The sequence below is a fragment of the Nycticebus coucang genome, chromosome 13 (assembly GCF_027406575.1).
Source record: "Nycticebus coucang isolate mNycCou1 chromosome 13, mNycCou1.pri, whole genome shotgun sequence".
Taxonomy (NCBI): domain Eukaryota; kingdom Metazoa; phylum Chordata; class Mammalia; order Primates; family Lorisidae; genus Nycticebus; species Nycticebus coucang.
This window is the reverse complement of record NC_069792.1, coordinates 92,302,173-92,317,691: the sequence shown is the minus strand read 5'-3', so window position 1 is coordinate 92,317,691 and position 15,519 is coordinate 92,302,173. Positions and strand designations below refer to the sequence as shown.

The 15,519-nt window shown below is 37.3% G+C and overlaps 1 protein-coding gene across 4 annotated transcripts in view; it reads right to left on the bottom strand.

Moving 5' to 3' along the window:
- Nucleotides 1-15,519, bottom strand: part of EFR3A (EFR3 homolog A) — a 103,244-nt gene that overhangs the window by 65,140 nt on the left and 22,585 nt on the right. For 2 of the 4 annotated variants that reach the window (XM_053559047.1, XM_053559048.1), the window contains exons 2-4: nt 6,470-6,546; nt 2,250-2,377; nt 757-907 (exon numbers count right to left, since the gene is read on the bottom strand). In XM_053559047.1, the coding sequence (XP_053415022.1) occupies nt 757-907; nt 2,250-2,377; nt 6,470-6,546 (356 nt within the window). Of the gene's footprint in view, nt 1-756; nt 908-2,249; nt 2,378-6,400; nt 6,547-13,071; nt 13,087-15,519 lie in introns of those variants that run through there. The other 2 variants (XM_053559050.1, XM_053559049.1) reach the window with 2 other exon arrangements.

Genomic DNA, 15,519 nt, shown 5'->3' with positions numbered 1-15,519 from the left:
CCTTTTATAAGTGAACAATAAAAAGACAGTCCAACGAAAAATTGAGTAAAGGTAGGAGACTGAGGTGGGAGCTCTGACACAAGACCCTGTCTCAAAGGAAAAAGGAAAAAAGGACTTGAACAGACATTCCTCCAAAGAAAATATACACAAAGCCAACGAGCACATGCAAAGAAGCTGTAATATCATTAATCATTAGGGAAATGAAAATCTACACCATAACGAGATACTACTTCAGACCCTCCAAGGTGGTGTAATCACAAAGACAGACAGTGACAAGTACTGACGGGGATGCAGAGACACTGGAACACTCACACGCCGCTGGTGGGAGTGCAAAATGAGGCTGCCGCTTTGGAAAACAGTTAAACATAGTTACCACTACATTGCTCAGTATATACCCAAGAGAATGAAGACCATTTAAGTCCACACAAAAATCTGTACATAAATGTTCACAGCAGTATTATTCATATTAGCCATATGACTCTATTGTCCACAAATGAGTAAATGGATAAATACAAACACAGTGTACCCATACAATGGAATATTCATCATAAAAAAGAATGGAATAATATCACAGATTTCGCAAAGAGCAACAGGAAAAACTAGAGACAAAGTGCTCTAATCAACTTCATCTATATTGGCTGTACAAAGGCCCTAATCAGGGAATTTGCCTTTACCAGGTAACCGCATTCTATGAAGAGATTAATTCTAGACATGCTAATTAAACTTAAAATTAGTAAGTGAATAGTTTTTACTTACAGAATTTGTTCCAAGAACTTGAAGCTTTGGTTCCCCTGATTCCAGAAGCTTTGCCACCATATGAAGAAAACTTTCTACAAATGGCTTGATGCTTTGAGAATGACAAGCCATAAGAAGTTGGTCCAATGCCTCCATAGCAATTAGAACATACCTAAGTATAAAAGAATAAGAAAGTCTTTGAATTCCATCCATGTAAACACAAAAGATGTAAAAGAGTTAAAACACATTCATTCTAGCAAAGTATCTCAATGGGAAAAAAAAAAGGATCCAATATGCTCAATGCTAATATAAAACCAAAAATAAACAATTACAAGCCCACATGAAAGAAAAAAACACAAGTACAATCCAGTGGTGGGTGGGGGGAGAAGAGATGGGAAAAGGGGGAAAGAGGGAGGTCAACTGGCAGAATCTCACCTAATGTGCACAATGTGAAGGTGTTCGACACACCCCCTGGGTGAAGGGCTCAACTAAAACTTGAACTTTACCTTAGAATTGAACCTAAACATTTAGACCCTCTTATTAATCTAAAATAAAAAAGAAAAAGAATGTCAAAGCATTTCTACTCATTTTAATCCTCCCAAGTGCTGTTCACTGAAATAAGTTTATTTAAAAGCACAGAGGAAAGGCAAATTTAGTAAGAGGACTGATGATCTTAGTGGATTACAAAATAATCCTTATGTTAACAAATGTATAAAAACTACACTGGAAAACTCCATTTTCTCCTTAAAACAACTCTCTCTGAGTAGATAAAACACTATCAGCAACAACACGTTACATGGAAATATCTCACAGACTTGACTTTACAATTCATCAGACTTTAAATCTTGTACTAAAACTTAAAATTCAGTCTTTAGATAACATTCCTTCGATAATCAATTAAAAAACTATCTGTGCCATGACTCACTACAATGTTCTAAGTGGTAGCAATGCGGAAGTAGAGTAAACCAATATATCACTTGGGGAATTGCATACTCTAAGAAACTAAGATCATAAAATGAAAAGTCATTTATGATCCAAATAGCAAAGTTATTGCATAGACCTTTATTTATACGTAGGAATAGCTAGCACAGGTCCAAATGAGCATGCTTACTTCTCTGAACCTTATTATCTAAGCCTAACATGGTTCTCTCTTATTGCTTTTCTAAAAGGTAAAACTGCAGCTATGTAAAAAAAGTCACTTGGTTAACAAGATCTGCTTGTTTTCAACTTAGAGACTAATTTTTAAAATACAGTATTGCACTGAGAACTAAAGGAGTCAGTTTTCCACTATTTTCCGTTAGAGAAGTCTCAGAAATTAATGGATGCTGTTTATTCATTAACAAAAGCTAAAGTATCTATGTGGGAATTCCACATTTCACTGTATAATATTATATGTTTTAACTCCCAAATACATATTATCTCTGCTTGACTAAATGGCAAAATAACTTACGGGATGATTTAGCCTAGAAAAAATTTCCCAACGATGCACCATTAGCAACAATTAATTTCCTTACCCAGAACGATGCCTGACAACATCCCTGCTCAACCTTTCTGCCAGGTAAGAACCAATCCGATCCAGTTTCTCTGGAGCAGATACTGCATAAAATGTCAGTTTCTCCATGTCAGCTTTCACAAGGCCATCCTAAAAAGAAAAATAGTAAGATAAAATTATTAAACCACCCCATTTAGGCAAAGCATTTGAATGTAGCTTCACAAATAATGAATTAGACGCTAACACCTTCCTCAATAGAGAAATACCTCAAAATTATCTGCAATATGTAGGAAATGGAATTTTTTTTTTTTTTTTTTTTCAGACAGAGTGTCACTTTGTCACCCTCAGTATAGTAGCATGGCATCATAGCAACCTCCAAATCTTGGGCTTAAACGATTCTCTTTCCTCAGCCTCCCAAGTAGCTGGGACTACAGGCACTCACCACAATGCCCAGCTGTTTTTAGAGATGTGGGGGAGGATCTCGCTCTGGCTCAGGCTGGTCTTGAAACTGTGAGCTCAGGCAATCCACCCACCTCGGCCTCCCAGAGTGCTAGGATTACAGGCGTGAGCCACCATGCCCAGCTAAATGTTGTATGTTTATAGTTATTTTACTCCTTTAAACACACAACAATAAATAAATGGCTTTTTTAAATGATTCAGAATTTGCTGACATCCTTATAATGTTTTGATATAATTGAAGAATGCGAAAGTATTCAGAACTGTATGAATCTAGGCTTACTCCATGTTAAAAAAGCAACAGGCCCAGGTCACAGGATTATAAACTGTCATTTGTCTCTGCCTTCTAAGGGATGATGTGCTAACAGGTCTAATGACTGTCCTTGCACGCGTGAAACTACAAGTCAACCATCACTCCAAATTTGGCCATACGCATACGTAGTCCAAGTAACTAAACGCTGCTTAGGAGCATTAGAAGAAGTAGAAAAGGAGAGAGGATAACTATGTTAAGATGGTAAATCAACAACTAACAATTTAATAGATATGGGTTTTCAACTTCAACTGACCCCTTAATGTTCCCTGGCTATTTTTCTGTTTCCCTAGTGAAGTCACTCCTCATGTTATACACCTATCTTCCCCAGACCTGCTACTTTGCCACCTCTCTTCCTTGTCAGGGAAGGTGAAGCTATCAAATTAGAATGTAATGACGAAAACATCCTGCACTCTCAGCACCCTCGGGGCAGGAGATCTCAATCAGGGATAACTCACCCCACAGGACAATGTCTGGGACTCTTGGGGTTGTCACAGCCAGGGTGGGACCTAGTGGGCAGTTTGGTGGGCTGCTGAACATCCCACAAGGCACAGACAGACCCCCATAGTGAAGAATTATCAGGACTAAAATGTCAATAGAACTTAAGTTGAGAAACCTTGCCCTGGCAAAGTTAACCCCAGTTTTCTAGGAAGAACGGGTTTGCCTCCGCCCCAGCTGTCTCCCACACACCGTCCCAAGGTCCGACCACTTCGGTTAGCCTCTCACGCCTGCTTCTTTGTATCAGTTCTTCCATGTCACCACTTAAATGTAATTATGTCTCATCTCTTTTTTATCCCTTATGAATTTTATTGAATAATTTACATAAATGTGTAATAAACTGCATCCATCCAAAAGTATGAACTTTGAAATGAAAGAGTTTTATCTAGCTGTGAAACCACCACTACAAACAAGACACAGGTTATCCAAAATGCTTGGGACAAGTAGTGTTTTTGATTTTAGATTTTGCTGAATTTTGGAATTTCTGCAAATACCTTATCAGTTGAAAGTCCCTAATCTAAAAATCTACAATCTGAAATGCTCCAATGAGCATTTCCTTTGAGTGCCACATCAGTGCTCCAAATATTTAGAATTTTGGAGCATTTCAGATTTTCAGATTAGGGGGGTTCAACCTGTACAGAAAAATTCCATCATTTGCAAAAGACTTCTCTTGTCCTCTGCTGTCCATCCCTCCTTCTTCAGGGAAGCACTGCTCTGCTTTTTATCACTATGAATTAGCATGCAGCCTGCATAAATAGAATCATGCAGTCTCTGCAGCCACTCCTGTGCATGACTTTTACACTCAGCTCACCTCTCGGACCAAGAGCCCTCCCCCAGGAGGATACATCCTACTCATCCTTTAGGTCTTACTACCTCCAAAGAACCTTCATTACGCCCTTCAAACCCCCGTCCCAAGACTGGGTGAGATGTTCCCACTATATTTGTTTTGGCTCACAGCACCTTCGGACACTGTATTTTATCATATTCTTTTCATATATCAAACAAGTAACAACCAACCATGTCCCAGGCACTGTGATAGACGGTAGTAAAGCAACAGTGATCAAAGAAATGTATTAACTCACTGAGTCCTTGCCAGAAGCTTATGAGAGAGGTGCTATTTAATGTTTCCATTGCAGGATGAGAAACAGAGGGACTTATCTAAGATCACATGGCCAGTATTTATAAGATACTATGTTGTTTTTGTTTGTTTGTTTGTTTCTCCCTCACTAAATTGCTCTTTGAAGGCAGAGACCATGACATACATATCTCTGTATTTGAGCACCTACTGTCTGAGCCACTTTGGATACATCACAGCATTTGTTTTAGTAAGTTAAAAATAAGAAATATGACAAATTGAGTAACAGCTGCTATGTAAATATAAGTTTCATGTAAATCTTTTCTTTCTTTAAATCTTATTTTACAGATTGCCCTTTTAATAAAACTTATCTAAATCCTTGGGGGGGAAAAAGATTCTTTCTGTAACCATTCTCTAATTTATCTGTTATCACTCCCATGATCAAGTAGTTAATCTCCCACTACCTTCAAGTTAAAGTGGGTAAAGTAGATGCCTGTCATTCACATTTTCCCATAATCTACCGTTAGTAACCAATATGTCTCAGATGCCTCAGTAAAATAATGATTGAACTATTTAGTCTACACACCTGAAATCTCAAATCAGACTTCATGGTCAGCACTATTGCCACCCATTATACTCTGCAATTAGGCCACATAAACCTTCATTTAAGTCTAAGGGATCAACTTGCTCTAGACTTCATTCCTGCCTTCCCGAGCCTTTTCTCTTTCCCTTCAGCTGCACTGAATGGACTAATTTTTTCTACCTCTCCACACCGTGTACCTCTTTCAAAGGTCAGCAAATCTCCTTTCCTCTAAGAATGCTTCCCAGAGACTGCCAACTCACAGCACCTCCCAGCTTTAGAGACCAGATTCACTTAGTATTTTACTTCCTGATTTATGCATTATAATTTAATATTTACTATATGTTTTTGCTTTATGTTAGTCAATGGATAGAAAGGTCCCTAAAGACAGGTATCATATTTAGGGTTTTTAAGATGTAAAAAATTATCCAGACATCTGGTAGCCAATAATATTTAACTAATTAACCTCCTCAATGTAGCTGAATGTTTAAACGGATTTGATTAAAAGTGAGCTATATCAACATTAAGCTAATATTAAGACAACCAAAAGATTTCTATTTTGGTTACATTTCAAAATAAAGCAAATTCTGATAGTCAAAGCCCATGCACCCGGTTGTGTTCATACCCACTTAACTCAAGACTAAAGAAGTCTTACAAACCGTAAGGCAATGTCACAAAATCACTTAGCTCAGGTGCTTTGAAACTAGTCATCTTCACAAATAAAATAATTTTTAATAAAAAAATTACATAGTATTTAAGTAAAACAAAACAAACTTCCAGGAGCAGTTTTCCTTTACCTCTCAATTCTAAAAACTATGTGGCCAACCTCCATCTAGTCTTTGGCTTTTCACTTACATCCAGGCCTCGCACAGCACTCCCAGCTTTGCCAATGGCAGCCTGTACTTCAGTTCTCTCCACCGCATTCTTTTCACACACTACTGTCATCATCAATTTACCCATCTAAATACTGGATGACAGCAGAAAACCATGTCTGTGTTCACAACTGCATCCTGAGGACTTAGTACAAATAATCTGGCACTGGTTTATAAATTGTTAATGAGTGTTACTTAGATTAAGCACTAAAAAAAGAACTTTAACTGTCCATCATTCCAGATTTGTGCCTACTCTGTAAAAGGATCTGGAAATTAGAAAAGCAAGCATGGGACATTTAAAAGTAAAAAAAGAGAAGTATAAAAATACTAGTGTATATGGTGAGATGTAAAGGTAAAAGTAGAGAAATGAAATTAGGGAAACCTTAGGGAGGTCAGCAGGGGGCAGAATGGGTCAGCAAAGAGAAGGATCAGTAGATGTAGATCAAATTACTTTTGGATCTTCCGGGAATATGTTGTCCACCAGGCGCTTATAGCGAGGACGCAAAGCAGAACAGCAGCAACAAACTCCTGTTTAAGAAAACAAACAAAAAGTATAGAGATTATCAATACTGTAAACTGACCTAGAAATTCAAGTTTCTGAAATAGGCTAATTCAAATAAAAATTTCAAACTGCTGCAAATAGAAAAACACAAGTTCAATATGTGATTCAGAAAAGACAGTTAAATTTCTTATCCCCTCTGCAAAGACATGAAACTTCTAAGAATTTTTGTGTAATACACAATGTCCCTCTCACCAAATTCATCCTATAAAGCAAAAACATAACCTGAAATCCTTTTACCTCCTTTCTGATCTCATCTCCCAAGACTCACCACACATCCCCACCTGCCTGTCCCAATCCACTCTACTACAGCCACAGTGGTCTCCCTGCTAATCCCAACAAGCTAGGGTCCTTCCTTTGGACTTCTGGTCTCTGTTCCCCGGGCCTGAACGTGGTCATGTATCTACTACACTAACTCTGTTCCTGTTTTAATTCTTCACGTGAACCTCTCCAACCACTCTTACCCTGCTCTACTTTCTTTTCCCGCATAGCACTTATTACCAAGCATATTAAATAATTTTCCTGTTGTATTTATTGGTCCTCATCTGTCTCTTCTCACCAGGACATAAGCTCAGATGGAGGTGAAAATCACTGTTTTGCTTACTGATAAATCCCAAGCAATTAGAATAGCTAAAAATACTTCAGATAAATATTAATTCTAACACTGAAATAAATCAAAATCAAACATGTATCGAGTTGTTATCACATAGGCACTGATCCGGGTACAGTATTGCAATGATGAAAGAAGTTTATAACCTGAAAAGAAGATTAAGGTGACTACTCTGCTAACATTAATGGAAGGCCAAATATAGTAAATTCAAATTGTTATCATGGCAAAGTTCAGCAGTGAGGCTGAAAAACAAGTTATAATGCTTTAAGCTTCCCACAGGAATGGGAAAGTTAATAAGATTCTAAATAAACTATTAAGTTTCACTCACACTGTCTGATAGTATACACTATACATTGCTTTTACTTTAAAACAGCCTGAAAAATAAATGTGAAATTAGAATGCAAACATGTATCCAGTTTTCCCTTTCAGGAAGCTTAGGACTACAGGAAGAGACAGAAAAGTAAGCAGCAAAATACCCAACAGCTTGCACCAGGTTAAAGAGTAAGACCTTTGGATTCTGAGGGGAATCTGAGGTCTCCTAGTATCCAGCTGGGTGGATAGGTTTCTCTGTCTTATTATTTTCCTCATCAGTAAAAATAAATATCATAATGCCTTTACCATAATTACTGTGAAAATCAAATAAAATTGTCTATCAAGTTCTTATTAAGTAAGCATTCAATAGAATGGTGGCTGTTACTAGAAACGCAGTAAGAGGAGCTACTAGGGTAAGCAGAATGTGAGCGAGGGTCCTTAAGACAATATTCCCAACAAGGCAAAAACTTGCTGTAAACTAATCATTTACAAATCACAATAAATTTCACACATGGTTCACAAAAAGTTTCAATGAAAGTATCAGTCACAGGAGGGAGCACTGCCATCTTCTGAACATGACATGCACAGCACTGTGTAAGGACTACACAGCATTATCCATTCACTCCTACAGCAACTCCCAGGCGGTCATTACCACTCTCCAGAAAGGTAGAGAGCCCGATTTCTGCTGAATGTCACACAGGTAGTAAGCAACTATAGAACTGCAATTACAATCCAGTTCTGTTGACTTCAGAGAGAACTGTCACACGAAATTCAAGTACACCAATTTCCAATCACCTTACACATTCTAGCCTTCTACAAATCATGACCAACAAACATGATCACAGAAATGTACACGTCCAAGATGAGGACTACAATGCCATTAGGGAAATAAAGGATAACAGAGTTTCTCAGGAAGGCCCAAAACAGAACAAATACACCTTCTTGACCATTTACTATAAATGGAAAGCTATAAAGAAGACATACAATTTCCTATTTACTCAGGTTTTTATTAAATTACCTCAAAGACAATATAAGGCTGAAATGACTAGAGATCATAATCACAAAAGGAATTACGTTATCATTACAGACTATTTTAAATGTATACATGAATATCACAACTGAAATAAAATAAAATCATTGCACCTACTCAAGTACAGAAATGTGGTTGACTCCCTTGTTGAAGTAAATTCGTAAGGCTTTTCAAGTTCAGCTGCAGGTACCTGAACATAGTCCTTCATGTTGTGTGACAGTATTTTCTAGCTGATCTTTCTGCCTCTAGATCCCTTTACCTACTGTTCAGAAGTACCCAGTTCACTTTACTTCTAATTAATTCCCAGAGGACACTAAAGTACGGTAACTTATCTAACTTGTCATTGACATCAAATATAAAGCTATCAAGAACTTGATAATATACATATCAAATTCTGCTAGCAAGGCCAATTAGCTTAAGTAAGATACTATTAAAGTACTTGTATTGCTAGTTTAATAAAAGTAGATTTTTATACAGTTGAAATAAGAAAGTAGACCTACTTATACCTTTTTTACTTAAAGTATTCCTTTAACCACTCCTCATCCTAGTTTCTAATCCCTTTCAATAAACTCACTTGGGCTCTAATACCATCCTATTTCTGACTTTTTCCAAACTTCTTCTTTTCCAAAAGAAAAGTGGGATGAGCATTATCACAGAAAACTTCCCAAAAACTGGAAAAATCTAAGTAATATATTTTTCCTTTAAAATTAACCCCACCACATAAAGGATAAAGTTATCCATTATTCTCCTCCTACGGGACACGGAATTTAGAACTTTACTTATGGTATGCTGGGGAGAATGTGAAACAGGAAGGTTCACGTGGGATATATAACCATGGAAAACAGAACGCAGGGATAGCTGGAGAAGAAAATTATGATCGAAAAAAGGTGCCAAGCTAAATATTCTAGTAGTGTTCAGACAGGCTCAGGGGAATCTGTTCTACAAGACCCTCTTGAAACTTAGTGACCACGAAAATCCTATCACCTACTTTCATGGTTAGGGGTACTAAATCAATAATATAAAAAGGGCCTGGAATAAGAATGCCTGCTCTATGTTATTCAACATAGTACTGGACGTTCTACCTGGAGCAATCAGACAAAAGAAAGAAATAAAGGGCATACAAATTGGAAAGGAAAAAGTCAAACTATCCTTGTTTTCAGATGACATGATACTATATAGAGAAACCATAAAAAAAAAAACTATTAGAATTCATAAATAAATTCAACAAAGTTGCAGGATACAAAATCAATTTACAAAACTCACAGCATTTCTATATGTCAACAGTAAACAATATGAAAAAGAAACCAAAATAGTAATTCCATTTACAATAACTACAAATAAAACAGACATCTTGGAATAAACTTAGCCAAAGAAGTGAAAGATCACTATAATGAAAACTATAAAACACTGATGAAAGAAACTGAAGAGAATACAAAACAATAGAAAGATATTCCATGCTCATGGAATGGAAGAAGCAATATTCTTAAAATGTTCACACTACTCAAAGCAATTTACAGATCAATGCAATCTCCATCAAAATACCAATGACATTCTTCACAGAAAATAGAAAAAATAATCCTAAAGTTTATATGGAACCACAAAAGACCCAGAATAGCCAAAGCTATCCTGAGCAAAAAGAACAGAACTAGAGGACTCACATTACCTAACTTTGAATTATACTACAGAGCTGCAGTAACTACCACATAGTACATGCATAAAAACAGACACACAGACCAAGGGAACAGAACAGAGAACCCAGAAATAAATCCATACATCTTTAGTGAATTTTTCTTTGTCAAGAAGTATGTACATTAGGGAAAGGAAAGTCTCTCAACAAATGGTACTAGGAAAACTGGAGCTCTACATGCAGAAGAAACACCATATATGAAAGCCAAGTCAAAACACAACACATACAAAGCCCTTCATAAGGGTGTTATTTGGCATACAGGATATTGTGCTAAGCTTACTCTACAAGGAATTTAAGATGTTAACTACACACTTGAAAAGACAAAGTTTAAAAAATTTTTAAAACAAGATTTGGACATCTGGGACATGAGCTATCTAATGTCAAGTGTATCACAGGACCGCAAGGGCAAGAGAGATTTAGAAAAGAAAGGAAACACTTCCAGCTCAAGAGAAGAGTTTTACTAAGGAGATGGGTCTTTAGCTGGAAAGCAAAGGGTTCCTCTGGAGGAGGAGCAGGAATAAGACGGTAACAGTGAAAGACAACCAAAACTGAACAGAAGAATGCAAGCATCACTTTGGAGGACGGCCTCTGGAAAAGCCAAAATGCACATTCTAGTCACCCAGAGCTTTGAGAGGAACATGGGGAACAAGAAAAGAGTTCGGTGACTATTTAAATATAGGGTAAAAGGAAAGGGAACAAAATAGTCTTATCTTCAGGAAAGTGCTCCTTTTAGAAGGATTTTAATCCATTAGAGGAGTATTTTATTACCTTCTCTCCTTTCATTCTCAATTTCACTACTCGTTTTTTATTCCCAGGCACATAAACCTTATGGGAAAGAGATGGAAGGATAAGCATTCAATAAATAGATTTAAAGCTCCAATTCTATTTTAAAACATAGTTTTTCCCCTGCATTACAGCACTGTTGTCTACAAGAGGCATGATACAGACAAAATTCTGATGTACATTTTCAAACTATTTTGGGATAACGCCTGTAAAAAAAAAAAAAACAGCACCTTTTTTCCCCCTGAGCAACTAGTGATTGGTCTATACTCTATACCTGACTTTTCCCCACTACTAAAATTCTTAACTTTTCCCCACTACTAAAATTCTTAATTTTAAAAAGTATTTGACATTCTTCCACTTCTAAGCAATTGATGTTGACTTATACCTACTTTAAACTTTCCTGTATACTGTCATGAAAAAAATATTAATTAGCAGTTACCCAAGGGCAAAAGCAATAAAATACCAAATAAACCTGGCTTTTAGAAAATACCATGCGGGGAGATTTCATCAAAAAAGATTCTAGAATCATCATTTGGGGAAAAGTTGAAATATTAAAATCAGAAAAAACAATTGTCTATTCATTTCATCTGATACTGGTTTAGTTTGCAAAACAAGTAAAAACTGATCCAGTAGGTGACAGAGAAACCAGAGCTGCAATGAGGAAAGAAAAACACCCATACCTCTGCGTCCCCACCACAGGACACTGCATGGCTCACCCGTTTCTAAGACAACATCTGGCCCCTGCATATTGCAGATCATCTTCAAATGGATTTGAGAATTTTCTCCCATCTCAGTCTCCCTGGGCAAGGAGACTACTCCTATCTCCCAATCTCTGGAGGTGAGTGATCAGAAGATACAGAACTGAAAACTGAAATAGTATGTGATTTCCTTTTTTTAATATATAAAATATTGATCAGTGTCCTCTACAATAATGTCAGTAGTACTGATGGAATTACAAAAAGGATCAAATCTTCAGTGGTTTAAAGTTTTTTTGTATAAAGTATGTAAGTAATGCCTTTCTTCTTCAACGCAAACCATGGTACTATTACATCAATAATTACTTTGCACAATTACTATGTTTTAGAGGAGGGAGGTAATTGTGTAGTGGTCTGAGATAAATGTTAGGGATCATAATTAAGGAGAAGGACAGGCAAAAGGCAAGTCAGACTGTGCAGAATTTATAATAGAACTGAAAGTTAATTTATAATAGCACTAAGCATTAGTGTACTTTAAGACTCCTGTTTTAGCAGTCTAACAAAAATAGCAGCTGCCCCCACCCCACCCCACCCCACCCCACAATCCCCTGTTCTTCATGAGATTCAATGTTCAGTTATGGAAACAGTTGGCAAAGTCATTATGGCATAGTTTCCATATCTAGAGTATATTTCAACTAATCACTGTCTTTGGAGCTTCCTATAGGCACTTACTTTCCACTTCTCAGAGCAAATCTTGGTAAATATACAAAATAACAAAGCTAGACAAAAAGCATAGGAGTATTTTACTGTAAAAAAGGTATTATTTAAAAATAAACAAAGCCGGGCGTTGTGGCGGGCGCTTGTAGTCCCAGCTGCTCGGGAGGCTGAGGCAAGAGAATCGCGTAAGCCCAAGAGCTGGAGGTTGCTGTGAGCCATGTGACGCCACGGCACTCTACCCGAGGGCGGTACAGTGAGACTCTGTCTCTATAAAAAAAAAAAAATAAATAAAATAAACAAAAACTGAGATCTGTGTTTTTGGTGACAGTTTTCTTTAATTTCAAAGAGGGCAAAAGAAACTGAATTTATAACTTTCCCTTTAGTTAGCTGGCTGTTGAGTTATACTGTAAAGGACTCTTAAAACAACTGGACAAATTTTCATGGAATACCATGGAACATTGTTAAATGTCTTTTTTAAAACTGTTTTTATATCAATGCTTGGATATATGGATATAATGACCCAGAAATTATCAATCATTTCAAAGTCATTTTGAAAGGGCAAAAATTTCTTGAGACAGCCAAAATCTGCTACAGTTCAAAAATACTATTACATTATAAATTGCACACATAAAACACAAAACTTGTCATCAAAAATAAAACGTGTTACTAGTGCTACTTGAAAGATGACACCCCAAATTGGGGGTCTATTAAATGCTTACAATTAGAGATCAAAACACAGAAAAAGCCAATATTATTACAATAAAAAATGGGATCATGAAGCCCCTGATGGGCCCCGGGGAGCAAGTGAAAGCAAGAACTCCCTTTGCAAATCACTTCCTTGGATGGATTCAAATGTACTTACATAATTTAACATCTTCAGAGTGATTGAGGGTGCTATTGTCAACTGAGCCAGGACCAGTGGCATAAACTTTGACCACTCCTGGTAAACCAGGACCTATAATTATCTTACTAATTCTCCTGAGTACTGGAACATGTGTAAAGGCATCAAATAAAGTAGTCACATTTTTAGTTACAGCTACAAAATGAGGAAAAGCAACAGCAATCCAATCAGGGCAGGTAAGGGCAAGGAAAAAGAGAAACACAGAAGATGGAGGAGAACAAGCAAACAAAAATCCCTAAGAGCTTACCTGGCTCTTTGAATTTCTCTCATATACAATACTATAAGCATAATGCTGTATATCAAATAATGCAGTAATTTTGTAGAAAGCTCATTAACTGAACATTAATAATTAAAACGCTTTAAAAATGTCTACTACATTCAAGGCACTAAGGTAGGCATTGTGAAAGGTGCAAATATTCATAAAATTAGGACCTGACATTAAGGTCTTTAGAATATATTCAGATTATAAGAAATCAATGTTAAAAAAATGAAATAAGTAATTCCTTTACCAAAAACAAAGATGCAAACAAAACCATAACAAGGGCAAATAAGTAAATTCGCCTTCAATCTTTAGATAGGATCCTCCTGCCTCAGCTTCCCAAGTAGCCAGGACTATGGGCAAGCATCATTACATGCAGCTAACTTTTACTTTTCAGAGATGAGGTCTCGCTATGTTCCCCAGGCTGAAATTGCCCTTTATAAAATTAATAAAAGGGCCACAAGGTGAGAATTATGGTAGGAGGTCCTGTACTCTGCTTTTCTGTAACTGCTGGTCAGGAGTCACATAGCTGATGGTCAGGAAGATTTTTAACTTTCTCAATACATAGATAGCATCACCCTTGTGAAACCTAAGGCTAGTTTGTGAGATTATCTTCCAGGCCTTGCATTCCAGTGGAATGGTTGTCCCACTCAGACCAATGGCCAGTATTAAGGGACTGACTCAACTGGTCTTCAGTCAGCACAAGAAGATAATTTCTACACTTCTATGAGTCTACCCTGAACCCAGCCAATCAGCAGACCCAACTGCCTGGCCCTTTACCTGTTAAAATACCTTTAAAAAACCCTTTCTTCAAATTCTCAGGGAAATAGATTTGAGAATTTTCTCCCATCTCAGTCTCCCTGCCTGGCACTGGCAAAATTAAACTTTCTCCACTGCAACTCCTGTTGTTTCAGTGTATTGGCTTCCTCCAAGCAGCAGCAGTGAAACTGGCCGGACTGGAACAAGGCTGGTCTCCAACTCCCAGCCTCAAGTGACCTCCCAAAGAGCTGAGATACAGGCATGGGCCATCCTGACCTGGGAGACTATCGTACCTAAGGTACACAATTGCTAAAAAGTTGTAATATAGGCTATGTCTGTAAGATCACCTGTCACAATAACTGGATCACATAAAGCACCAAATGAGTGAAAGAAAATAACTGGATCACATAAAGCATCAACTGAGTGAAAGAAATCACAATGCTACGGCACTCAGAAAAGACTTCACCACAGATGCTGACGGGATAAAGACCTATCATTGGCAAAAAGGCACTGGATTTGTGGCTGTGATCTCTAGAACTTCCCCACAACTTTCAACATACCTCACTAGGGAGATTTTCTAAGCAACTTATACAAATGAATTCTTGGCAGGCCCACACTAGAAATAAATGAGAACAAAGTATTAAATGGCCTTTAAAGTCCTAAGCCAAGTATTAAAAGTAGAATAAAGGAAAACAGAAATTATCATGCTCAGATTTTTTTCTAAAACACAACCAGACTCTTGAAATTGTCCTCTTTCCTAAAAGTGCTTGATATGCTTCTCTGTGTGTCAGACCACTTTATCTTTAAAACCATCTTATTTCTCTGGATTTAATGTATATGCAATGGCTAGTAAAAGGATTAGACCTTTGAAAGAACTACAATAGAACCTCTGGTAACAAACTGGTCAACATAAGGAACTAGGCCTCCTGTGCATGTCTGCTCTATGAAAATTAGGTCAACTGCAGGATGTGGTCAATGCAGGGAGGTGGTCAGCTACGGAGGTTCCACTGTAGTCTACTCTCCTGTCACTATCTTCCCTAAAGAAGACTCCTGCTATAGTCTAAGCGAGGAAGAATGACTTATTTTACTGGTGAGTCTAGAAAAAAGGACTGAATATGCCCTAAAACATAAGCTCCAAATCTGTACCTGTAACTCCTACCTACACAGTGCCCAGCATATGGTAAGAGAT